Raw genomic sequence first — 27,120 nt, forward strand, 5'->3', positions numbered from 1 at the left:
TGCCATCCGACTCCCTGACTGCGGGACACTTGAGTGGCTTGTGTATAAGACTTAGTGCTTGCATTAACCAAGAAAGGAGAATCTGTGCTCCTGGATTAGCTCAGGCATGTGGGAGCCAGGGCAGTGTTATGTGGAGATAGTGGAGGGGAAACAATCAGGTAGGCTGTGTAAACCTGCCAGCCAATGGGGGGGGGCGGTGTCCCTAGAGAAACTTTGGTTGGGGTGCGTGTGTGTGGGAGCCATTCAGGGGCCTCAGCTGCTGTGAATGTCACCCTACAGCGCCCTACACGATCATCACCTTCCCCTTCCTCTTCGCTGTGATGTTTGGAGACTGTGGCCACGGAACGGTGATGCTAATGGCAGCCCTGTGGATGGTCCTGAATGAGAGGCACTTGCTGGCTCAGAAAAGTACCAACGAGGTGGGTGGTCAGCAAATGTTCCTGGAGGGGAAAATGCTAAAATGTGTATGTGAGGACTTGGTCATGGTGGCTCATGCCTTTAATCCCAGCACTCAGGAGGAAGAGGTGGGAAGAGCTCTGTCTGGCCTACATAGGACAGGCAGACGGTGTGAGACCATCTTGAACAAACCAAAACCAAAATGTTTACGTGAGGGGTTAGAGAGATGGCTCAGCTGTTAAAAGTGCTAACTGCTCCTGTAGAAGCATGGTTCCCAGCACCCATGTTGGCTAGTCCACAACCATCTGTGATTCTCACTCCAGGAGGTCCAACATCCTCATCTGACCTCAGGCACCTGTGCACATGTGCTATGTACTCACATAGATACACACGTTAAAAAAAAAAACCTCTAAGAGTCAATCTTTTTAATAATGTGTATGTGATTGTCACTATAAGGAATAAGATATATTTGTAAAAATACCCCAATTCAACTTAAAACCCTTGGACGAGGTGGTTCCTTTGGGTGTCTTGCTGTAAGACGTTCATCTTTTTATTTGTCTATGGCATTATGAGATACTGGGTTTGGGCTTACTTGTTTTTCTTTGTTTTTTAAGGTAGAGTTTCAAATTCACTGTGTAGCCAAGGACGACATTTACCTTCCGAGCCTCCTGTCTCTGGCTCTGGAGAGCTGGGATTGCAGGCATGCGCTGCTATGCCAGGCTTATGTTGCATGCCTGCAATCCCAGCTCTCCAGAGCCAGAGACAGGAGGCCCAGGCAGATGGAGCTCTGTGAGTTCAAGGCCAGCTTGGTCTACAGAGTGAGTTCTAGGACAGCCAAAACCATACACAAAGAAAAACAAACAAAGGAAACCCTGGGGATATTGAGACCTTACACCTCACGTGGAGTCTCTCTGCATTTGGCATGGGTCACCTTTTATGGTATTGCGATGATAGAAGCCCCCGGGAGCCTGTGCTGGGTACAGTTAATGGTGGATGTGCTCATGGTAATACATTTGACAGAGCGGAAACACGCCTTCAGCTATGTTCCAGATTGTAAGAATGGCTGCAGTCCTTTGGCCCAGGCTGGCTTGGTGCAACAATGTCATTGTGAGTTAATCATAAGCAAGGTCAGTCTTGTGACCAGTTCAGTCTTCCATGGCAAGTTTAACAGATGCCATCTTCTGTGGAAGAAATTTAAAGTTGCAAAGCAACACATCAGCAGTTCTTAGAATGAACACCCAGCACCCCAGGTCGTTGCTTTCCTTAGCAGACGTGGCAGATAGAAGCCAGGTCTGTGAAGACGAAGCCCCGGATGAGTATAGGTCTGACCTATAATGGTGGGGCTGAAGCCAGCCCAGGGCTTGTCTCCTGGAAGTGCTGGAGGCCACAGCCTGCCAATTTCCAACCCCTTCCTCAGTATGCATAGCCGTCCATTCTGCTGAAAGAGACTACGAGGCTTGAGGCTCGCCTGTTGCTGTTTGCACAGTGACTACAGGCCAGGGATTCTCTGACTGGCCTACATAAGCTCAGGCGTGTGGGGATAGGATGTCTGCCTTGGCCCTGCCATCTCTGTCCACACTACCAATGCTGCAGAGATCCCATGTCACTCTCCCCTTCTGCACCTCTGCAGAGTGCACTGACACTCGCCAGTCTCTGTTTTCTTGGGCCAGATCTGGAACACCTTCTTCAACGGGCGCTACCTGATCCTGCTCATGGGCATCTTCTCCATCTACACCGGCTTGATCTACAACGACTGCTTTTCCAAATCTTTTAACATCTTTGGCTCCTCCTGGAGCGTCCAGCCTATGTTCAGAAACGGCACGTGGAAGTAAGTTTCTAGGCTGCAGGGGCACGCTTGCAGGCCACCCGAGACCTCGGTGGCTTTTGGCTCAGATCATGGCTGTTCTTGAAATTTCATCCAAGAAGCCAGTTTTTAATGTGATTTTAGTATTTTACATGTATGGATGTTTTACCTGCATGTATGTATGTATGTGTACCATGTGTGTGTGCTGCTTATGTCAGAAGAAGGCGTTGGAGCCTCTGGAGGTTTTCTGAGTTGTCTTTTTGGTTGCTGGGGATTAAACTTTTAATTCTGTTCTTAACAGCTAAGCCAGTTCTCCAGCCCCAGTAATCAACTGGGACCCAAAATCAGATCCCAGCATCCACTTAAAAGCAGGACACATACCTGTAACCTAGGAACTGGGGGATGGTGGGTGAGGACAAGGCAGACACATCCTCCATGGTCACTGGACAGCCTGACCAAGTTTCACATTAAAAAAAAAATTCTTTTCTTTCTTTCTTTCTTTCTTTCTTTCTTTCTTTCTTTCTTTCTTCCTCTCTTTCTTTTGGTGGATAGGGGGCTTGAGTTTTATAGAAATCAAAGTCTATGTGTAAAAAGTCCATCTGAGCCTGATATGGTGGTGCACACTTTTAATCCCATTTCTCAGAAGGCAGAGGCAGGCATGGACTCTGTGAGTTCAAGGCCAGCCTGGTCTACATAGAGTTTCTGGACAGCCAAAGCTACACAGAGAAACCCTATCTTAGAAAACAAACAAAACAAAACAAAACAGCCCACCTGTCCTCCAGGACTAGCCCAGGTGTCCCCGGGGAGACTTTATGGCTCTATTCTGCCCTAAACCTTTACTGTCTGGTCCCCTCAGCCCAGCCCTGCCACTCCTCCTAACTGCACTCCAGTCAGGGCTATGGCTCTTTGGAAAATTGGGCTGTGAACCTGTGTTGTTCAGAGGGTAATTTCAGAAGTGTCAGGGCTCAAGACAGTACCTGACACATGGTAGCTATTCTGTGACCAAATATGGAGCCATTGAGTGAGCAAAACTTCCACCTTGCTAGTTTCTGGGCTTGGGTTGTCTTGCACGCTCATGGCTGATGGCACTGTAGTTTTTCTGCATCTGACCAATTGTTTTTGTTACTTTTTTCTCATCGCTTTGTTTCTGTAGTGTTCATGTCATGGAGAAGAGTCCGTATTTGCAGCTGGACCCGGCCATCCCAGGGGTGTACTCTGGAAACCCCTATCCATTTGGGATTGATCCGGTAAGAATGCCTTCCAGGGTGAAATACTGGTTCTGGATGATATGTAAATGTGTCTTTTATTCACCTGATGTAATTGTCATCTCTGAAGCTTACTGCCTCGACCTGCTAACCTAGGCCTAGTCTTGGAAGCTTCTAGCCTGTGTACAATCTAATTTAGGCCCAGAATGCTTTCAGCCTCTAAGACTAACTGCTGAATAAGCTTACTCTTTCTAGCTTTTTCAGAACTCTGGCTGGCTGGTTCAACTCAGCTATTCTGCCTCAAACCCCTCTCCAAGCTGACGGATTCAAACTGGCTTCTCTCTGCTTCTGACTGAATTGCGCTGCTTGGCCTCAAACTACCTCTAGCAACCTGTTCTACTCTTCCGGCTCCTTCTCCTTCTCTGGCTCCTTCTGTCTTCACCTGTGTCCAGCTTGTTCTCTCTTCACCCTGTCTCTGTAAAACTGTCCCAGTAAAACTGCCTCTCTTAAGTCACTTCTCTTTCCCCTCTGTTCTCATGAGAGTTGGACGTGTCCTATTCTGTCAGATCTTTCTGATTTTCCATTCATTGTCTGCTCCTCAATTAGACATCACTTTCAAAACACTGAGTGCTTCCTTCTACAAACTAACTTTACCTTCATTGTTTGGGATTAGAGGTGTGTACTGAGGGCCTGTCTGTATCCCAGCCAGAGGGATTAAGGGTGTGTCATTCCAGCAGGATCATACATACAGTCTTTGGATATGATTTCATGCCAAAGCAGCCATATTGCTGGATTAGAATTCCTCCACAACAATGAGTTGTTGAGGTCTCTCAATAGAGAAGGAGCAGCAGACTGAGGGTGAGATGGGGTAAACGCCGAGGTCTGTGTGCCAGGCAGAGCTGTGTTCAGTAGATGAACTCTGCTGGGCCTTGAGCTCTCACGTTCTATATAGTGTCCTGCTTCCTTCCCCAGCAGCCCTCCCATTGCTGGCTGATAATAAGCTTTTTAAAAAGCCGTTGGAGAACAGCAAAATAAAAGGATCCAGAGGGTCCTAGAAATCTACAAGTAGAACAATATGATAGGCAGATTTGGGCCCAGGGGTCCCGCTCAAACTAAGGCACCAGCCAAGGACAATACAGGAGGGTAAACTTTAAACCCCTTCCCAGATCTAGCCAATGGTCAGAATATTCTCCACAGTTGAGTGGAGAGTGTGATACGACTTTCTCACATACTCTGGTGCCTCACATTTGACCATGTCCCCTGGAGGGGGAGACCTGGTGGCACTCAGAGGAAGGACAGCAAGTAGCCAAGAAGAGACTTGATACCCTATGAGAATATATAGGGGGGACGTAATCCCCCTCAGGAACAGTCATAGGGGAGGGGAATAATGGGAAAATGGGGGGGGGGGGGAGGAATGGGAGGATACAAGGGATGGGATAAACATTGAGATGTAACAAGAATAAATTAATAAAAAAAAAAAAAAAAAAAAAGCCGTTGGAGCTCGGAGAGGTAGCTCAGCTGGCAAAGTGCTTGGTGCTGCAAACATAAGAACCCGAGTTTGGTCTCCAGAACTTTCATGTCAAAAGCCAGATATGGACTGGTCGTGGTGGTGCACACCTTTAATCGCAGCAGTCAGAGGCAGAGGCAGGAGAATTCCTATGGGCTCGGGGCAGCCTGGTCTACATAGTGAGACCCTGTCTCACAAAATACAACAAAACAAAATCTAGGCATGGTGCTTGGAATCCCAACCATCAGGTGGGGACAAGTGGGTCACTGGGGCTTGTTAGTTACCCAGCCTAGCCTGCTTGGCCAATGAGAGATCCTGCCTTGGAAAAGGAGAAGTGGTAGGCAGTCCCCGAATACATGCAGTCTCATCACAACCCCAACCCAGGATCTGTTTGCCTAGAAAGTATGTACATTAAATAAGTTACTGAATATCAGGTTCCCTACTTTGGCATTATTTATTTAATTATTTTTTTGGCAGTAATTTTGGCTATGATATGCAAGCCACCAATCTTTCTAACCAATCATGTCCTTGTTACTCTTGGCCCAACTTCAACAAATCTCTTTTTTTTTAAATTGTATTTAATTAATTTATTCAGATTACAACTCAATTGTTATCCCATCACTTGTATCCTCCCGTTCCTCCCTCCCTCCTGCTTTCACTCTACTCCCCTCCTCTAGGTCTGTGACCGAGGGGGACCTCCTCCCCTACTTTATGGTCATAGGTCTCATCTTGGTAGCCTGCTTATTCTTTCTTTGAGTGCCACCAGGCCTCACATCTATCCCAATCAGACTGAGACTGTGCTATCTCCCCAGGCTCCTATGGACTTTCATTTTATTTACTTGTTTGTTATATCCCTCAGTCAACTAGATGTGAGATACCGAGTAGAGGAGAAAAAAATACCTGCGCTGTGAATGGAAACACACGTTCATTCATATAAAGCCAGTGCACGCTGCCACTAGGTGGCAGTGTTGTGCTCCCAATCAACCATGCCTCATAGACTCAGTTCTGTGAGTGGCCAGGTTCAGCTTCCACAACTGAGAGTAACCAGCGTGGGCCTCACAGTAGCTCTCCAGACACATTGCATGGGGATCTTCAGATCTACTACCCAGTCCCAGTTACATTCTAAGGTTAAAAAAAAATTATTATTCAGATTGCTATCTATCATTTCACTTATATCTTTCCCATTCCCACCCTCCCACCCTCTTCCCCTAGACCTCTGATGGAGTGGCTTCCCCCACCATCTGACCACAGCCTATCAAGTGTCATTAGGTTAGTCTGCATCCCTTTCCTTTGTGTGCCCGCCAAGGGGAAGTGATCCAAATTGAGGGCACCAGAGTTTTTGAAAACTAGTTTGTAAACCGCAAAGTGTGAAAGACAACTGTGAGTCATTAATATTTTTTAACAGATCTTACTTTTATTATTATTATGATTTTCTCTCTGTGTGAATGTATGTATGTATGTGCACATACGTGAGTGCAGGCGCCCTGGCAAGACAGAGGCATCAGGTCCCCCTGGAGCTGAAATACCGGGTTGTTGTGAGGCAGACGTGGGTGCTGGGAAGCAAGCTCTGCAAGAGCTGTGTGTGCGCTTGACTGTGAGCTTTCTCTCCAGCGCCATGTTATCTTTGCAGCATGGAAGGCTTTCTCGTTGGTCAGGGTGTCATGGCCAGGAAGCAGGCAAGGAGGAGATGCCAGGGTCTCATAACTTTCCTTTGCTTTGAATCCCGCTGTTCCTACCTTCTCTTCCCGCACAGCCCACACCCAACTGTCAGCAAACCCCATCTGTGCTGTTCTGCTCCTCAGGCTGAGCAAGGATGGAGAATTTCACATTTATAAATTGGGGGGTGGGGCAAGGATATGGGGGCAAAGGAACCTTTGCACACCACAGGTAGGGGTGTAAGCATGTGTGGCCATCGCATAAGTCAGAATGGAGGGTTCCTCAAAAATCTGAAAATAAGCTGGGCATGGTAGCACACGCCTTTAATGTCAGCACGCAGGACACAGAGGCAGGTGGATTTCTGTGAGTTCAAGGTAAGCCTGATCTACATGGAGTTTTAGGACAGCCAAGGCTACAGAGAAACCCTGTCTCCAAAAACCAAAAACAAAAGCCCAAAAACAACCAAACCAAACCAAAGCCCTGTATCAGGCTAAATAAGTCTGTTGCTGAAAAACCTATGCTGCTTGCTTTCTTTCCTGCAGAGCCTCGATTCAAAGTGTGGAGGTGGTGGTAGGGGATGGGACTAGCAGGGGAATGGTGAAAAGAGATCTTAAGGGGGGTGGGAGAAGGAGAGACGGTGTCTTAGTTTGCTTTCTATTGCTGTGATAAAACACCATGACCAAAAGCAACTTAGAGAAGAAAGGGTTAATTTGGCTTGCACTTTCCCATCACAGTCCACAACTGATAGAAGTCAGGGCAGGAACCTGGAGGCAGGAGCTGAGGCAGAGGCCATGGAAGGGGTGCTGTTTATTGGCTTGCTCCTCATGGCTTGCTCAAGCAGGTTTCTTACAGCGTGCAGAACCACCCGCCCCAGCTGGCATGCCCTCAGTGGGCTGGATCCTCAGACATCAATCATTAATCAGGTCAATTCCAACTGGCCAATCTGGTGCCCGCATTTTCTCAGTTGATGTTCTCTCTCCTAAAATGACTCTTGTTTGTGTCAAGTTGACAAAAAGCAAAAAACAAAATACAAAAACAAAACAAAGCCCAACAATAACTAACCGGGACAGATGGTAATTGAATTCGAGTGACATAAAAGCAGAAGTGAGGATTATCTGGGGAGAAAAGGGAACCAGACAGAGAGGGAGCCAGGGTGCCCTGGGGAAGACAGAGGCAGAAGGGAATGAAGTAGAGCAAAGTATAGCGACACACTCATGTGAAAATGCCATAATTGAAGTCCAATCCATTACTTTGACTGTTGACTTCCCACAGAGGGCAGAAGCCAGTGCTCTTAACCACTGAGCCATCTCCGCAGCTTCTCAATGAACAGAAAAGTAATCTTACAAAGAGGAAAGTAGTCCCAGTCCTAAACAGTCAAGTAGCCCAGAGTTTCTGTCTTGAGTCCATTTTTGCCACTTGACCACAATTTTGAAAGGGAAGAAAAAGAATGCCAGGGTTGGAGAGGTGGGATGCTCAAAATAAGAGTGGAACTGGTACCATTTAGGGCTTGTAAACGCGAGGCCCGGGGTTCTATTTCCAGCACCACAAAAGCAAAACAAGCAACTTCTTGCCTAAGAGTGTATGCGTAAGATGGCAAATCCATAAGATATACGACATTATAGGGGATGGCGGGTCTGGCAGCTGTGCCCCCTACATTCGGGGCCTCTCTGCCTTTGAGGCTGGTGGAGGGTTTAATTTCTGCATAGTAAAAAGTGTCCTCAACTTATTCACTCAGTGTGTTAAGCATCTTCCGTGGCTTCGATCACAAAACATCTGGCCTCCATCATAACAGAGCAGCTTTAAGGTGTTTTCGGTTTCCCTTTTCAGTAAGGGCGCTGAGCCCAGGGTCTCGTATATGGGCGGGGGGCGGGGGGGGGGGGAGGGGCAAGAGCTCGACCACTGAGCCATGCTCACAGAGGGGACATAGTAGTTAAAAACCTTCCTTTGGAATTCGGCTGCCTGTGTCTAAAGCTTGGTTTTCCCACCCATTGGCTTTGTGATTCTGAACAAATGAACCTGTCCTTGCCTATTTTGTCACCCGTAGAATGAATGAGTTGTGCACCCTTAGCCCTGAGGTTGCATAGCAGATGGATCAGTCTACTGGATAAACATGATATGCATTAGTTGCTATCATATTTTCTTTCAAGGTACATTGGTTACTTGCCCTTTCTGAGATTATGATTAATTCTCTAAGTTTATATACATAACTGCAATATTTGTATCTAGCTGAGAGAGACTGTTGGAGTTAAATAAGATCAGTATTTCTGAAGAGGTTGATGTGTGTGCCTGGTATTTCACCTGTTAGCATTTGTAATTTTTATCTGATTGGCTAGGTCTATAGTCTGCTAAAGACCCTACCCTCACCACGCTGACTGGTGCTGTAGAAACGGGTCATCACTATGATGGCCAAAGAAAGGCAGGGTCAGAGGGCAAGTCCCAGATAGCTTAGATGCCAGGGTAGCTGTGCCAAGAGTAGAGGCAGTGCCTATAGTCACTGCAGTCCCCACTTTTCTCGTCCTACTGGTCTCTTGCTGACTGGTGGGAAGAATATTTCTAAGAGCAACTCCCAGCCCCGTGCAGCTTCCGACAGCATGTTTGTGTGTGTTCCTGTGTATGTGAGTATGTGCACACACAGTGGGGGATGGGCAAGATGACTATGTGGTAAAGCTGTGCCTAACTGGATGTTGGCCCATGTGGTGGTGTGAGTGAGAGTGCCCCATAGTCTCAGGCATTTGAACAGTTGGTCCCTAGGTGGTGGGGCGCTGTTTGGGGAAGCGAAGGTGATGCAGCCTTGCTGGAGGAAGTACATCATGGGGGCGGTGGGTGGGGGTAGGGGGGACAGGGGGCGCTTTGAGATGAAAACCGTCTTTCTGCTTCATGCTTGCGGTTAAGGACATGAGTTCTTAGCTTCCTGCTCCTATCTTCATGCCACCATGCTTCTCTGTCATGATGGACTCTGATCCCATGGGAACCACAAGTCGAAACAAACTCTTGGATGAGTTGCCTTGGTCACGGTGTTACATCACAGCAACAGAGGAGTAACGAACGCAGCCTCCGGGAAAGAAAGCAGTGTGGAGTAGAAAGTTTTGATGAAGTGAGGGGTTTGTGTGGATTTGTTGCCTTTTGGATGACACATCTCACAGGCATGCGGGATGTGCTTGGTTTCCTGTGAGCTCAAGGGTAGGAGCAGGGGAGTGGCACGCCGACCACCGGGTTAGTGAGCTTTCTGTGGCATTAGTGCTGGGGCCATTAGCTACAGGGAGACTCCGGCTAGCCCCTGGCTGCTACTCTGCTCTTGTTTTAGGGTTGGAGGGCTGCCTCTTTCTGAGGACTAGGAGTGGGGGGAGGGGGGATGAGAGAGGGAGGATGGGCCTGGGAGGTGATGAGGGAGGTGGCTACAGTTGGGATATAAAGTGAACAAATTAAAAAAAAAAAGAATTCAGGTAATGTTTTAGTTTGTTTCCTGTTGCTGTGATAAACACCATAACCACAAACAACATGGAGAGGAAATTGTTTATTTAGCTTCCCAGGTCACTGTCCACTACTGAGCGGAAGCTGGGGCAGGAAGTGAAGCGGAGGCTATGGAGGGGGGAATTTCTTACTGGCTTGCTCCTCGGAACTTGCTTAGTTGCTTCCCTATGCAACCCAAGCCCACCTGCCCAGGGATGGCACCACCCACAGTGCACCGTGCCTCCCTCACCAACCACCAATCAAGAAAATGGCCTACAGGCCAATCTCTGATAGAGGGAATGGGTGACTCTAGTTTGCCAAGTTGATGACAGGAACTAACCAGCAGAGGCAGCCAGGCTGGGCGCCAAGCCTGCACTCTCACTGGGCCACCTTAGCGGTCCTTATCTCTGGGTCTCCTCTGACCAGTCCTCCTTCTAACACTGTCATCACAGCTGCAGTTATAACATGCTGGTCCTTTTCCCTTCTCTGAGCCCAAAGTCATGTCATAGCCAGAGCAGCTTTCTTGGGGGGACTGTGCTGTAGCCTCAACTCCAAAAGACCTCCCCAATTCTGCCTCATGTCTTTTTTGTCTTTTTTTTTTTTTTTTTTAATCCAGATTTGGAACCTGGCTTCAAACAAACTCACGTTTTTAAACTCCTATAAGATGAAGATGTCCGTCATCCTGGGGATTACTCAAATGCTTTTTGGTGTTATTCTCAGCCTCTTCAATCATATGTGAGTTTCCTCCTTAAAAAAACATTTTAGGTTATGTGTACATGTATGTGTGTGTATATATACATGTGTATATGTGTTGTGTATGTGAGTGTGTATGTGTGTGAGTGTGTATGTGCATGTGTGGGTGTATGTGTGTTTGTGTGTATGAGTGTGGGCATGTGTGTGTACGTGTTTGTGTGTGTACACATGTGTAAGTGTGGGTGTGTGAGTATGTGTACATGTGTGCAAGTATGTATATATGTATGTATACATGTGGGTGTACTTGTGTTTGTGTGCATATGTGTGTGAGTGTGGGCATATGAGTGTGTGTACATGTGTTTGTGTACATACATGTGTGTGTGAGTGTGGGCGTGAGCATGTATGTGTGTGGGTGTGTGTACATGTGTGCGCGTATGTGTATGTGTACGTGTGGGTGTATGGGTGTTTGTGTGTGTACGTGTGTGTCAGTGTATACGTGTGTGTCAGTGTATGTACGTGCATGTGTGGGTATATGTGTGTTTGTGTGTGTGTCTGGGCATCTGAGGGCAGGCTCCTGGGTCCCCAGAAGCTGGAGTTCCTGGTGATCATGTGCTGTCTAACATGGGTTCTAGAAACCAAACTTGGGCACTCTACAAAAACACAAGGATTCTTGATTCATGAGCCGTCTTCTACCCTACATGTGAATTTCTTGTTGCACCTCTGAATGCTCATCTAAGGCACGGATGAGACGCTGAGGCAGTGTCACCTCTGAGCCTTCACAGGGCAGGCAGCTGTCCTGTGAGTCTTCACTAGAGCTGAGACAGGCTGGTTGGCCAGAAGCAGGAGCACCTCTGTTTCTGTTGTGCAGAGTCTGTTGAAGTAAATGTGTGTTTTTCACCTGGGAACTGTCTGAGGGTTCATCAGGGGCTGGGGAGCTCACAGCACTTTATGTTTCCCCCATTTGAAAGGAAAGGTTGGTGTAGTGCCCAGCTAATTCCCCAGGAGGACTTGTATGGATTCTGGCCAAGGTACTCCCAACCCTGGACCACCCAGCTGGCAGCAGCTTCTTTTTCTCCTGCCCATTCATGTTGGCGCTCTGCTCCTTTCCTTCCATCAACATCCGTCACTTGAAAGCTTTTTAAACTTATTGATGCTAAAAGTATGTTTGGACACATACATGCTCACTCAAATGTGCCTTTTGACCATGGTAGCTGATTGCAGGTGCCACAGAAATCCCACTTGCTACTTAGGAGTAAGAAGACGTGGGGCGCACAGAAGTGATGGAGAGCTCACAATCAGTCAGTTGAAGTCTCCACTTTAGCTTCTACAGGATGTGAGCGTAGGCTCAATGCTTGACACCGCTGAGATTGGTATCACGGTAAACAAAACAGAATGGGGGCTGGGGATGTCGCACAGTTGGCAGAGTGTGTGCCTGGCATGCACAAAGCCCTGGGCCCAGTCTCCAACACTGCACAAAATGAGTATGATGGTGGTGTGCGCCTGTAATCCCAGTGCCTAGGTGGAGGCAGGAAAATCAGAAATTCAACGTTTAGCTCCATAGCAAGTTCAAGGCCAGCCTGGGCTATGGGAGATCCTGTCTGAAAAAAGAGACAGAAGGACAGAGAGAGGAAGAGAATGGGAACACATGACCAGAATGGGTTAGGTTGCAGGGAAACGAACAACTAACCTCAATGGCTTAAGATTATGAATCACAGCAGGGCTCACACGGGTCCCACATCTGTCATCCTTCCACCCAGGGGACTTGGAGGATGGGTGGCTACTCCATGGAGCCCTGCAGGTGCCATGGCAGAGAAAAGGCAGAGAGTTACTCAGTGAGTTTGGAAGCTTCCACGCAAAATGACAGGTGCCATTTCTGGTCCCCTTTTGTTGGCAAGAACCAGTTGCAAGATGGCCTTAACTGAGAGGCCATAGAAGTGGTTCTACTTGGAAAGTCAAGGATGCTCTGCCCCGAGGGAAGCACTGTGGGTGAGAATCTAAAGATCTGTGGGGGAAGGGCTTTCTAGCTGGCATTGGCCTCTGTATTCATCAGGGCCTTTTCTGATGGTCTGTCTCTAGAGTGCCCCTCTTAGTCTGTCTTACAGCTAGGGCTCTGTCTTACAGCAGAAGGCTCTGAACCTTCTACTACCCCATCTCAGCATTGTGCCTGGAGAGAGTTTATAGAATTTCAGGATCATAAAATATGCTTTTCTTCTCTTGAGGTATTAGGAATTGAACATAGGGCCTCACACAGGTGAGGTGTCTTGGGCACTGTTCTATTGCTGTGAAGAGGCACCATGACCATAGTGACGCTTATGAAAGAAAGCATTTAATTTGAGGCTGGCTTATGGCTTGAGAGGGTATTGTCATCACATGGGGAGAGCATGGCAGCAGGCAGGCAGGTGTGCTGCTGGAGTACCAGCTGAGAGCTCTATATCCTGATGAGAGAGAAAGAGAGAGAGAGAGAGAGAGAGAGAGAGAGAGAGAGAGAGAGAGAGAGAGAGAGAGAGAAAAGAAGAAGAGGAAGAGGAAGAAGAAGAGAGGAGAGAGAGAGAGACAGAGAGACAGACAGACAGACAGACAGACAGACAGATGGACAGAGACAGGGGTCTGGTGTGGGCTTTTGAAATCTCAAAGCCACCTAATGACATGCTTCCTCCAACAAGGCCACACTTCCTAATCCTTTTAATTCTCAGTCTACCAAATTATGAACCTATGGGAGCCAGTCTCATTCAAACCACTACACTAGGCAAGTGTTCTGCTACTGAGTTACAGCTGTAACCCTCTTTTTTTTTTTTTTTTTTTTTTTTAAAGTAGGGGCTCATGTAGTGCAGGCTGACCTTGAACTTCGTATATATATCTAAGGCTGGCCTTGAACTTGGTATATACATCTAAGGCTGACTTTGAACTTGGTATGTATGTCTAAGGCTGGCTTTGAACTTGGTATATACATCTAAGGCTGGCCTTGTCTTCCTGCTCCTCTGCTTCCACTTCCCAAGTTCTGGGATTATAGACATAAGCCAAGTGGTTTTCCTTTTTCACTTTTAAGTTTTGAGACAGGGTCTCATTAAGTTATGTCAGCTGCTGTGTGACTCACCGTGTAGCCCAGGCAATGCTAGGACATGCGATCCTTCTACCTCAGCCTTTGGGGTGTCTGCGATTACAGGCTTGTGCTTCCAGACTCGACTTTTAGAGTTCTTCTTCAACCCAATCATGGAAAAGTGAGAACCACTGAGTTACCTGTGTGCACGTGTGCAAGTGTTACACGTGTGGGGGTTAAGCCACCTGATGTAACTGCCGGCTATTAGAGCCAGTCTTCGTTTCCAGGCTCTATCTAGCCCACAGGCTGTAGACTAGGAGCCCCTGTCTTAGCACATGTGTGGGAGAAAAACTTCCAAATGCCTTGTTTCTGCTTCATTTCACTTTCAAAAGTGACTTGGGAGTGAGAAGCTGTGGCCAGATCACTGGGTGGTACTTTTGAGACCTAGGTTCTCTCTCCCCCAGTCTTACTTTTCTCCTCTCTTTCCTATCCATATGTTCTTGTGTTTCCCAGGGGAGCACAACTGCTTGCCAGCAGGTGCTCAAGAAGGAAATGAGCTCATGCGCCCTGGGGAGAGTGCTTAAGCTTAAGCATTAACGTTCTGTGAATGTTGTGTCTTATATGTGTCTTCCGTCCCTAGTTACTTCCGAAGACCCCTCAACATCATCCTGCAGTTCATCCCCGAGATGATTTTTATGCTGAGTCTGTTTGGATACCTGGTTTTCATGATCATTTTCAAGTGGTGTCGATACGATGCCCACACATCCCAGAAGGCTCCCAGCATCCTCATCCACTTCATCGGCATGTTTCTCTTCGACTACGATGAGTCCTCCAATGTACCCCTCTACAGCCATCAGGTAGGTCTGTTTGAAAACCTCCTCAGACCCACTCAGTTCTGTAAGATGCCTCTCCTGGTCTCAGTAGTCCTTTGCAGCATTGAGCCATCTTAGCACTCTGGGAAGAGCATTGTGTTGTCATTAAAACAAGGGGACAGGTGCAGCTTTGTGGCTCCCATTCTTTCCTGCTGGGGCACTGCACAAGGGACATTATTGCTGAGGAGTTAGAAACTGGCTAGGAAAAGAGGAAGAAAAACAAAACAAAACAAAACACCCAACACAGTCCTTCTGGTGGGTTGGCTTGAATTGTACAATGTCCCATTAAATTTTAAACCTTAAAGATTTAAAAATCTTGGCCTGGCAAGATAGTTCCGCAGCTAGTAAGTGGGCTGGTGGAAGAAGTGAACAGACTCCTGCGAGTTGTCCTCTGATCTCCACATGCGTGAAAAAAAGAAAAGATTTTTTAAAATCTCTCTTGGGAGGCAGAGGCAGATAGATGGATCTCTGAGTTTGAGGCCTAGTTCTATAGAGAGAGTTCCAGAACTGCCAGGGCTACACAGTGAAACTCCTGTCTAAATATAAACAAACAAGCAAACAAAACAAATAAATCATTTGTTAAAAAAGCAAACTCTAGCTCAGGTTCACAGGAAAGAAAATAAAAATAAAACCAAGAACAGAAGCTCCTCTGCTTCCACGGATGGTGGGTTTCTGGAAAACTGAGGGTCAGGTTCATGCTACCCCAGGGTCCCCAGAGTCAGCCAGACCTCACCCTGTTTTCTGTTATTCCATGGATGTATGCTCCAACAGTTGGACTTTATTCCCACTCTGATCTTTTATTTCCTTCAGTCTTTTTATCAGCTTAACAGTTGCCCCTGGGGATCTAAAGGGAATCCTTCTGAGACAGAAAACCCCTGTAAATTCTCAGATCTACAGATGCTCAAATTTCCTGTATAAAGTGGTACAATATTTGGCTAGAGCCCATGTAACACCCCCCCCCAAATTGTTCTCACCCTCCATCCCCCGAGGCAGGGTTTCTCTGTGTAATAGCCCTGGCTGTCCTAGAGCTCACTTTGTCGGCTAGGCTGGCCTCAAACTCAGAGATCTCCACCTTCTGCCTCCTGAGTGCTGGGAGTAAAGGCCACCATGTCCAGCTCTTGCCCTGCGTTCTTTAGCTACTCTCTGCATCACCTTGGCATTGGGACAATGTAAATGCTATGTAAATTTCTATGACACCATTTTCTAGGGAAATAATGGCTAGGCAAAGGTCTTGTATGTGTTCAGTACAGAGAGATTTTGTTTTGTTTTGTTTTTAAAATGTTTTTTATTGGTTGGATATGCAGGTGCGGATGGTTGAGTATCTCCTACTTTTTTCAGCAGTTTAGATGTATTTGTGAGGTATCATAGTGTTTGGGTGAACATATAAAGTCATGGGTTTCATTATAGTGCTGTCACACATACATGTCACTATACTTTGTTCTCAATTGTCCTCCACCCTCACTGCTCTCACTCCAGCACGTTCCTTCTCCCCATAGGGTGTATTTTATCCCGAAACAATAGAAAATGTTTCCTTGGGACTGGATGTAAAAAGAGCTCAGTGAAGCTGGGTGTGGTGATGTACTCCTTTAATTGAGCAGAGGCAGAGGCAGGTGGATCTCTGTGAGTTTGAGGCCAGCCTCGTCTACAAAGTGAGTCTGGGACAGCCAAGGCTACACAGGGAAACCCTGTCTTGAAAAAAACAGAACAAACAAGCAAGAACAGCAGCAACAACAAAAGAAGTCAATGAGTCATCCTTATAGCCTGTCCTCACCCAGAGATGAACCCAAACAATATAGCTGGAAGGCAGGAAGGTTCTACGACTTTTCTATCCTGTCTCCTCTGGACCAAGTTCTGTGGCTAGGATCCTACAAGTGGCTCTTCCATGGATGCATCCTCTGGCCTGCAAACACTAGTGTCCTAGATGCCTTTGAACCTTTCCCCAGGCTCTTAGCTGTGTTCCCGTCCCTCCAGAGGCATCAAGCAAGAAGAAAAGCTGCCTGCTGACGAGGCTTTTGTAAGAGATGGTTTTAGATAATAATCAGTGAAGAAACATAGCTCAGAGGGCGCTTTTGTATCTGACCTGTTAAACACATATGGCAGCCTTGGGCTGGCCCCAGAACACTGGCACAAAGGGAGTGTGTTTTGAAGCTTCCTTTATCCCATGCTGGCATTGGAATGAATGTTTATTTGGATTTCCCAAACAAACCCTGTCTTGTAGACACTGGCCTTAGAGAAACCAAGTAACAAACCCTTTCTTGTAGGCACTGGGTTTAGAGTAACCAAGTGTTTCCAGCATTAACTGCCTGTGGCGAGGCCAGGGCTTCACTTAGTTTGGAAAAGGTACCAGGCGTTGCAACTAGTAGTTTTCCAACTTCTTGTCTTCAAAAACATTACATGGAACTGGTTGCTTTCCCCAAGGCCATCTGTGAAGATTAATTATGTTGACACGATTTGGGATTTCCAAAACTTCAGTCTGGGGTCAGGTGCCTGGAAGAAATGGCAGTCACTAAAGGCTCCACTCAGCATTTCCTTCGCCCTACTCCAGTCAGGACACCTTCCTGCCTTTCCATGGTAGCACCTGATCAGATCGCTCCTCAGAACTGGGAACTGTGGAGGAGGAATGTATATAAAAAAGGGGTGGAGGGCTGGGGTGTGGGGGAGAGGGACACCCTGAAAGGAAACAGGAAGCTAGGTATTCCTCTTGGGTCTCAGCAATTGCCAAAGGGAGACCCATGAGAAATTGGGTTCTGAGTACATAGTGGATATCCCAACCCATGAGGGGACATGAGGCTAAAAGCCAGGTAGAGGGTGTCGAGAGGGAGGGAGGATGAGAGAGAGAGAGAGAGAGAGAGAGAGAGAGAGAGAGAGAGAGAGAGAGAGAGAGTGCTCAAATCATTACCTCACACTGGAAATATGTAATTACTGGTTGAACATAAAATGACTGGAGGCTTGGTTTCAGCTGAGATATGGTTGGAGTCACGTGACCTGCCAATTTTCTTCTGGAGCCAGGGAGCAGAGTTAAAGGGCGAGCAAACCATAGAGCTGTTTTCATAGTGTGTCCCTCCAGGACTTGTTTTAAAGACTGGCTGGCTCCATATGGTGTGAGGGTATTCCAAGGGCTGCATAGAAAGTAGGCAACACAGAAATGATGCCTGTCCTTCTTGGGCACAGAGCACCCCAGGATAGCCATTTCTGTCTACACTAGGAATGTAGCAGACATGAAGGGGAGCAGTTGGAATGCTTAAGGGGGCTCAGCGGGCTGCTGAAGTGCCCCCCTTGGCCCCTTGAGCATAGGAAACCCCATTGTGCATGGGAAGGGTACTCTGTGGTCATCTTAGTGACTGGTCACCGTTTTGATCTTGCAGCAAGAAGTCCAAACTTTCTTTGTCATTATAGCGTTGGTCTCTGTGCCATGGATGCTTCTGATTAAGCCATTTATTCTCAGAGCCAAGCACCAGAAGTCTCAGGTAAGTAATGGCTTTCAGTTGGCCCACTGGGGGCCACAGCACACGTTCCTTTAGTAGAGTCCCATGGGTGCCCCTTTACTTCCAGCCCTGTGAGCCCCTATTTCCAAAACACAGTAAGTTTGAGATCTTCAGCTCTGCTCAGGGTGTGTGTGTCCTATCCAGTTGTCATTGAAGGTTTGTTTTATTGCCTAGGCATAGAAGAATTTTACACTTTTTGTTTTGTTTTGTTTTGTTTTAGAGACAGAGTCTCCCTATATAGCTTTGGCTTGTCTTATATTTACTATGTAGCACAGGCTAGCCTCAACCTGAAGCAATTCTCCTGCCTCTGCCTCCCTAGTACTAGGATTACAGGCACACACTGCCATTGCCCCCAGTTAATTCTACTTTTTATAAATGAGTACTAAAAGTTACTCTTCACAGATTTTCTAAGGCTGTGATTTCATTCCATGCTGCTATAGTCTGTGTTAGGGAACCGCCCCCCCCCCACCCCCCTGGTAGGCACATTCAAGGAAACCAGTTTTAATTTATGAATAACTTTCTCCTATTGTCAAATATTGGTTTCAATAAATTTCTTTCTTCTGTATAACCTTCCTTGAGCCTTGGATGTACCTAAGGAGCACAGTGCAAATAGGATTTAGGGAGATTAATGCCTCAGTCCAGCTGAGGGACAACTCCCTACTTTCTTCTGTTAGAGAAGATGCAGTGGACTGTGTTGAGATTGCAAATGCTTTAAATGGCTGTAGGCATTAAATTCTACTTTTCGAAGACATAAGGTGGACATTAGCCTCAACTATCATGTATGTGGGGTCTGGAGAAGGCGAATGACATAGCAAAAAAGTCAAATAATCACAACATGATAGAGAGAGAGAGAGATACGTAGCTAACATTGAACGAGGGCCTTTGTGTTGTTAGTCCTTTAATAATGCGGAGGCCAAGCTGAGTGCCGTCTTCTCCTTGCTTGCTGACAGCTGCACTCTTTCACAATCCACGAGGACACCATGGATGACACGGAGGGTGGCCACTCGAGCGCCACTGTTAAGAAGACGGCGGGTGCCCACGGGACTAAGGGTGACCACGAGGAAGAGGTAACTGAGACCAGAGCACCAAAAGCCGACCCTCTCAGTTTGGATAGAGTCTAGAATTGGGATATAATCTTTACAGTCACGAGGGTGTGGACATCGTCCTGCCAGAATGACTTCAGGCATGGGCTGGAGGGACTGGAGGGGCTGGAGGCCTCTGCTGGTTCTCAGCCTTGTGGCTCCTGAGTCAGCAGACTCCTCCCCAGGGAAGGGGATGTCTGAGTGGATCAGAATGGGTAGTTGACAGCAAATTTGAAAATGTTTGATTATTTTGGTCAGTTACTGCTGTTATCCTTAACAGCCTGTACATACCAATCCAATCTACCAGCTCAGCAGCCCAGAGAGTCCCTTGAGTGAGGAGTCTTATCCCCAGCTTTCAGTGAGCCTAACACTGGTACCATCCATGGTGCCGCTGCCTTAGTCTAGCTTGAGGTATTAAAATAGGAAATGGATTGCTGAGTGCCACCCATTTTCTCCAACACAGTGTATCTGGCTCTCCAGTGTCTTCGTCCCTGGCCCTGCCCGCCCCTGTCTGGACCTGGTTTCCTCATCTGTGGCTTTCTCTGTTCCCATGTGCGTTCTCTCACCCTTCCCTGCCCCACCCCTTAGGGACATTGCCCCAGAAGACACCTTAGCTGCCCATTTTTTGTTTGTTTGTGTGCTTTTCTGAGACAGGGTTTCTCTGTGTAGCCTTGGCTGTCCTGAATTCACTTTGCAGACCAGGCTGGCCTCGAGCTCACAGCGATCCAACTGCCTCTGCCTCCCAAGTGCTGGGATTAAAGGCATACGCCACCACGCCCATTTTTAAATGACCACTGAGGTCAGCCACACTCCTGTTCAGAGACTTGACCACTATTCTAACTTTGGAGAGGGGACTGGGGTTCCCAGGGGGTCAGAGATGCTACAAGTGGCTCCACGTGTGGGGCTAATTACTAAAAAAGGATTTTCATTTTGAACGAGTGGATGGCCAGATGGAATTAATGGAGAATCTGCATCATGGGACACTTCCCTACAGGATTCCAGGTACAGAGATTATAACCCATGGCAGTGGCTCTCGATACTGCCCTCTGTGTCAGAGTTGCTGGCGTGTTTTAGAAGCCATGCCGTACAGTGTGGGATGCACGTCCCAGCTTGCCCAGGATGGCTCCCCTCCTCTGTCCTCCCCTCCATCCATTTGTAGTAGGTTCCACTCTCACCTCCCGCATGAGCTGGCTGCCCTTGTTTGAACAACTTCCGTCTCCATTCATAGACCTTTCAGCCCTGGGTCTCACTATGCATGTGTCCCCCTCCCCAGGCAAACATTCTTGGCCCTGCTTCCCTCCACTGTGGTTCTCACCTCATCATTAGGATTTAGCTAAATTCAAGGTCAAGGGCACAGTCCCCCCAACCCCCACCCCCTCAATGCTACCACATCTACTCAACAGACCAGCTGCATGACTGGGAGTCTCCAGAGCTGCTGTTGCTCCAGACCACCCAGTCACAAGCTGGCTGAGCCATTCGCATCCGTCCAGATTTAGTCATCTGTAGGACAGTTCACAGAAGTCGGGAACATGCTATTCAATAATGATTATTATTATTTTTTTAATAGCAAGAGGGTGCAAGTCAGAGCCTGCCAATGGCAGAAGCCCATAGAGCACAATTATGGATGGAAGGGTTCCAAGTAGGCAGTTTTTGTACCCCAGAGGTCACATTTCTCTCCTAATACTGATTGTGGGATGAAGTACACATTGGATACTGCTAGCCCAGGAAGCCCGGAGTCCCAGGTTTTCCTGAGAATGCATTGTGTATGCAACATGCTTGGTATAGTATAACCTCCAGGTCCCTTCTGGCCCCCGAGAGCCATCCCAGCCCCCTGACCACATAGGTGGACTTTTTGGTGTGGCCAGCCTCCATGCAGGTCCTCAGGGACCCACTGTGAGCAACACACACGCTCCCCAGGGGAAGGCTGAGAACCAGATGTTACTTCCTGGGGTCCAGGAAAAAGCCAGACTGGGCTGAGACTCACTCTTCATACTCCCTGGTTCTGCCTACTGCCTGTGCCTACCCAGCCGGCTGCTTTTCCTCATGGCCAGCCCCTCCCTGGGCTGAGAAGCATTAGTTTTGTCTTTTCTCCATACCCCCAATGTGCTTAACCACAAGCCCCACCCCTTCTCAGATGTCCCTCTATCCAGGCATCCTTGACTGCAGCTGTGACTTCTCCAGCCTCTTCGCTTGTTTGTTTCTACTGCGCCCCCCCCCCCGCCCCATAATTGAATGAAGAGAATGGGAAACCAAAGCCTGAAGCTCCTCTTTGTGTGACCTCCCCATCACAGATCCACTGACCTCTATTTCTGCTTCAGTGATCTCTCTTGTAGATCTGCAAGTTCCTAGGATCCACTTCCAGTTTGGTCTTTTCTTTTAAGCCCTAGTCCCGTGTCTAGAACTCCCTGCTGCATTCCCCTCCTCCCCCTCCCCTCCCCTCCCTTCCCCTCCTCCTTCTTCTGTAGCTCTCTGTCACCCCAAGCACAGCACCTTTAAATCAGCTGCCCTCTCCTCCAATTCTTCATTGTCGTCAGTGCCGTTCTTGGCAGCCACTTAGGCTCAAGTACCTCAAAGTCCTGTGTGACCCTGACCCCAACGGGGTAGAAGACCTGCCCCATAATCTCTCTGTGTGTATCAGCCAGGACAGTCCCCATGCCGTGGTGTGGCAAACTGCCTTTTTGAGTATTCTCTCCACTAGGCCATGAGCTGCCCAAGGGCCGGTCACACTGTTGCTCCCAAGTAGGGACTAGTGACTGATTTGGTGTCTCCCAGCCACTTCTCCTTCCTGTTTGCTGGACTGATCCCAGTGGAGGGCTATCTGATCCAATGTGCCTCCAGATTAATCTTCCGCCATGTTTCCCTTCTTTCTACATCTTCTTACTCAGACATTCCTTCTGGCTCGTAGTTGACGTCTGGCTGCTCTTGCGCCTCTCCCCCATCTAAAGCTTTCCAGAAACATCACCACCCAAGCTCTGTCTCCTGTTCTTAAACAAGCCCAGATCTCTGAGACACTTATTTTCCTTCTGACGTTGCACTCAACAATAGTGAAAACCACCTGGATTTTCCTTTCAGGGTCAGTTTTTGGGGACACATTTCTTCCCCCCATCTCTACCCATACTTCATGCCACAGCATAAATTCACCCCCTTTCTCAGCCCAGCCCTTACAGCTCCTTTGAGTAACCTGTTGCTGGGAAACTGTACCGTGTACCCTGCTGTTTCCTCAATAAATTAACGTGTACCTCCCCACGTTAGGCCAGAAGCTTCTTAAAGCCCATCTCTCAATCATCTGTGTATCACGTAGGATCCTTTTCCTGGAAGCATGCGTAGAGGAAGGACGGATAATGGGTACCACATCACAGGAAGTAAGGCTAAGATCTAGCGCTCTCCAGGCACAGTGGCAGCAAGGACAGGGATGAGAGGTGGTTTCGTTGCGCAGAGCAGCCTGGGGAGACCCGTCCTTGACTGTGACACACAGAAAAGAATCTCAGAATGAAGCCGGGCGTGGTGGTGCACGCCTTTAATCCCAGCACTCGGGAGGCAGAGGCAGGCGGATCGCTGTGAGTTCGAGGCCAACCTGGTCTACAACGTGAGTCCAGGACAGCCAAGGGTACACAGAGAAACCCTGTTTCAAAAGACAAAAAAAAAAAAAAAGAATCTCAGAATGAGCCGGTGTGAAGTGTAGTTGGCGTTCATTGAAACGTAAAGAAAGGGCTCAGGGGAGATGAACCGCGCTCGAGTTCACTCTCGGGCTTCTTGAAGGACACGGATTTTAAGCAGAGGGCCTAAGAGAAGCTGACTGGCACTTAGGGAAAGACTAAGATGCCCCCAGTGTGGGTATGTGTGGGCTCTTCATGGGAGACTCACACTTAACAGCAGTTTTCGCATTGGCCACGCATACCGTTTTGGTGGCTCCCAGGTCAGATCTCAAAGGGCTCTCAGCACCTTTTTCTCCTTCGCTCTCTTTCTGGTGAGGTGGCAGAGTGGCTCTTGAAGCACACCGAGGACTCTATAACTAATAAGCCACTAGGGTTGTGCAAGGGGCTTGGGGCATGCCCTCGTGCTGTGGATGGATTTTCTAGTGAGATTTCTAGGAAATTGTAGGTTTTTGCAGCTGAGAAGGAACAAAAAAGGAATTAAGCAAATATTGTTACAATTCTAGACTCTTTCTGGGTGAGGGGCTCCTTTCCCTTCCCGTACCCCATATCTCCCCTTTCCATCCTGTCCCAAGACAACTGTGGCTGATGGTAATCTATGATACAGTCTGTAACTCACTGGAAGCTCAAAGCACCCCCACCAATAACCCTGATATGATGAGTATTTACTACACGCACTGAAATATATCGTATCCCATAAGTATGCAATTATTACCGTAATAAAAAATATTAGATTTTAACGTCCTCACTATAAAAGGAAGAGAGGAAGAACTTATTGAAATAAAACCGAAAATGTTCTGTCACAGTTCAACTTTGGAGACATCTTTGTGCACCAAGCCATCCACACCATTGAGTACTGCCTGGGCTGCATCTCCAACACAGCCTCGTACCTTCGGCTCTGGGCCCTCAGCTTGGCTCATGCAGGTGAGTGTACATCACAGGACCTGGGGGGGGACAGGGGGTTGGGGGGGCTAGGGAGCCTGGCAGTCATACCACCCAGGGAGCAGGCTTGCTGTACTCATTAGCAAGAGTGCTTTCTCCGGGTCATTTGTAGTATATTTGCCAGAAAGCAACTGTTTTAATGCTTTTTACTCTTGGTGTCTTTCTGGTCCTTAAGCAACAACTCACTGTAGTTTCCCACGCTTCTGAGTTTATGTGAGCAGAATCTGGGCTTGGCCCCGGCATGACAAAAATGCTACGAACTCGGGGCTTCAGCCGGAAAATGAGCTGAGAGGAAAATGCCAGTGCAGTTGGGCTCAGGGGAAAGCGCACTGTTTAACCTCTTCACTCAGAGGTGTGGGGCAGTGAGAGCTGAGGTAGAGGAGTGAAGAGCCCAATCCCAGGGCCTAGGCCTCCCCTGCCCCCCCCCCCGCCGCCATTCCTTTTATTTATTTATTTATTTATTTTAAATTTATGTTCATTGGTGTGAGGGTGTCAGATCTTGGAGTTACAGATAGTTGTGAGCTGCCATGTAGTTGCTGGGAATTGAACCCAGGTCCTTTGGAAGAGCGGGCAGTGCTCTTAACCACTGAGCCATCTCTTCAGCCACCCCCCCCCCCCCTTTTCTAATCATCTCATCTCCAAGACCCTGTCTCCAAATACTGTGACATCAAAAGTTCAGATCTCAACATGTGAACGCAGGAAGAGCTGCAGAGAGACCACACTTTTTTTGGGCTTAGCGTTTTTTGCCCCTATCTCATGTTCTTCAGAGTTATTCCGTTTGCTGCTGATGGCTCCAGTCGGCTTACTTTCCCTGATAGGCAGTGTGCCATAGAGTATTTGTCTCTCGTTGGAAGCCCCACCACTGTCATCAAAGCTGTGGCAGGCAAGCTCCTGCGTGACCTCAGAGGCACCTTCGGCTCTGAGGTGGTGAGAGTGACGTGCATTGAGCAGAGACCCCTGATGGCTGAGGATATTCCATTTGCTCCCACAGAGCTGTCTGAAGTGCTCTGGACCATGGTGATGAGCATCGGCCTTCGCCTTCGAGGCTGGGGAGGGCTCATTGGGGTCTTCGTCATTTTTGCCTTCTTCGCCATCCTCACGGTAGCAATCCTCCTCATCATGGAGGGCCTCTCGGCCTTTCTGCATGCCCTCCGGCTGCACTGGTAAGCCTGCTTGTGTCCTAGGAGCTCGGGGTTGAGTTGAGGAAGGGCAGGTTGGAGGGCTGGCTGGCCAGGGTCACAATTTAGTTAGGTTTTTGGAACCTTAGTTTAGTCATCTGTTTATATAGAGTGCATGGTGTGACTTATGTTCACATGTATGGGGATATGCTGGCTGCCCTGTAAGCATAGTAAGTGAATTAAGCACGCTAAGTGAATAATGTTAACCCACTTGGCAGGACAGGGGTCACAGCAGTAGAAACAAGGCCCTGAACTTTACAGAGGAAACAGGAGAGTGCCACAGGAAGCCTGTGACATCCAAGGATGAACCTAGCAACAGCTAGCGACACTAGGCTGACGGTGCTGCATTGCTAAAGCCCCCCCGTAACCATCCTCAGCATACTCTGCTACTGCAAGGAAACTTCATTTTTTTCATTTTATGTATATGAATGTTTTGCCTGAATGCATGTCTATACACCTTATCTATGGAGTGCCCATGGATGCCAGAAGAGGGCATCAAATGCTCAGGAATTGGAGTTATACACATTTGTGAGCTGTCATGTGGGTGCTGGGAATCAAACCCAGGTCCTCTGGAAGAGCAGCCAGTGCTTTTAAATGTGGAGGCATCTCTCCAGCCTAGGAAACTTTTTTTTTTTTTTTTTGAGACAGGGTTTCTCTGTGTAGCTCTGGCTGCCCTGGAAGTTGCTCTGTAGACCAGGCTGGCCTTGAATTCAGAGATCCACCTGGGGGAAATTGGTTATGAAGTTATTTTTTTTTTTTAAATACAGGCCAATAGTCTTATTGTGACATCATATGACGGATTTGGTTGATATCCCTGGGAGGCCTGCTCTTTTCTGAAGGGGAATGGAGGAGGAGTGGACGAGGGTAGGGGTGTGTGTGTGTGTGTGTGTGTGTGTGTGTGTGTGTACAGACAAAGCTTCTTTGCTAGCACGGACCCCACAACTGGGAGCCAGGGTGGAGACAGGAAGCCATGTGCAACTGCATGAAGAGCTGTCGCCTCTTTTACTGTGATTATCAGCGCGTGGAGGGGAGGCACCTTTGCCCAGATGGAGGCTGAGGAAGTTCATGATGTGGGGGAGGTGTGTTGCTGTGGCCCCTGAAGCCGGAAGAAAAGAAGTGGGAGGGAGGGGGTGTGGCAAGAGGGAGGCTTAAAAGGCCATCTGGTTCCCATGGTGCTCTGCGCCTTGCTCTACCTGCTAGCCTCTGATATTTCCGATCTGCATTTTTTTTCGCCTTCCTCATCTCCCCACAGGGTGGAATTTCAGAACAAGTTCTATGAGGGGGCCGGCTCCAAGTTCTCTCCCTTCTCCTTTAAGCATGTCCTGGAAGGGGCAGCCGAGGAGTAGGTGGGTCTGTGCCAGCTGAAGAGGTTCACACTTGTCTCTGATGTCAGCCCAGGCCAGTGCCCCATGCCACAGCCCCTCCTGGACACGAGAACTGTGAGACTGTGTGTGTGAGGCATGGCATTTGACAGGATTTAACCACATAACTGGGGGGGGGGCTACTTTGGCAAATCATTTGGACTTTATGATCAAAGACTAAACTAACTGGGAAACAGGAGTCAGGGGGAAGGGACACTAGGCCACTATCTTCCTGCAATAGTTTATTTTTATTTTACTTTATATTTGTTTTTGAGACAAAGTCTCATTGTTAGCTCTGACTGTCCTGGAAATCGCCATGTAGCCAAGGATGACCTTTACCTCTGGCTCCTACTGCCTCTACTTCCCGAATGCTGAGACTCTGGGAGGGAGCCTCCACACCTGGATCTCATGCCACATTTCAAGTGCTGTAACCATGAAAATAAACGTCTGCTTTACTCACTGTTCTTTAAGATTTCATTATTCAAACTTAATCCATAACATTTAGTATCAGCTGTTGGAAGCCAACACTGGACAATGGAGTTACACAACCGAATCATGGGGAAGGATCAGGTTTGCTTCCTCTTTGTCTGGGGCTTAGCATTATAAGCTTAGGGACTCTCTCAAACATTGTCAGCCCACACGAGGAAGCACTACTAATGCCTACTCTGTGGAGAGGGAGACCCAGCCTTAGCTCTCTGCAATCAGTAAGTCCTGAGAAATGAAATGTGACCACATGACATCATTCTTGGGGCACTGTTTATTGTCACTGCACACTGTGCTGGAGAGTAACTGGAGAAGG

General features: G+C 48.0%; 1 protein-coding gene across 1 annotated transcript in view; it reads left to right on the plus strand.

Annotated features, from left to right (window-relative positions):
- Atp6v0a4 (ATPase H+ transporting V0 subunit a4) overlaps positions 1-26,749 on the plus strand; it is a 79,142-nt gene extending 52,393 nt beyond the window's left edge. The window contains exons 12-21 of the mRNA XM_051151719.1: positions 280-419; positions 2,067-2,224; positions 3,354-3,447; positions 10,635-10,753; positions 14,389-14,605; positions 17,986-18,087; positions 19,056-19,172; positions 23,647-23,764; positions 24,774-24,945; positions 26,213-26,749. Of these exons, the coding sequence (XP_051007676.1) occupies positions 280-419; positions 2,067-2,224; positions 3,354-3,447; positions 10,635-10,753; positions 14,389-14,605; positions 17,986-18,087; positions 19,056-19,172; positions 23,647-23,764; positions 24,774-24,945; positions 26,213-26,306 (1,331 nt within the window). The 3' untranslated portion in view covers positions 26,307-26,749. The remainder of the gene's footprint in view (positions 1-279; positions 420-2,066; positions 2,225-3,353; positions 3,448-10,634; positions 10,754-14,388; positions 14,606-17,985; positions 18,088-19,055; positions 19,173-23,646; positions 23,765-24,773; positions 24,946-26,212) is intronic.
- Positions 26,750-27,120: the final 371 nt, after the last annotated feature.

This window comes from Acomys russatus, chromosome 10, assembly GCF_903995435.1.
Source record: "Acomys russatus chromosome 10, mAcoRus1.1, whole genome shotgun sequence".
Classification (NCBI taxonomy): domain Eukaryota; kingdom Metazoa; phylum Chordata; class Mammalia; order Rodentia; family Muridae; genus Acomys; species Acomys russatus.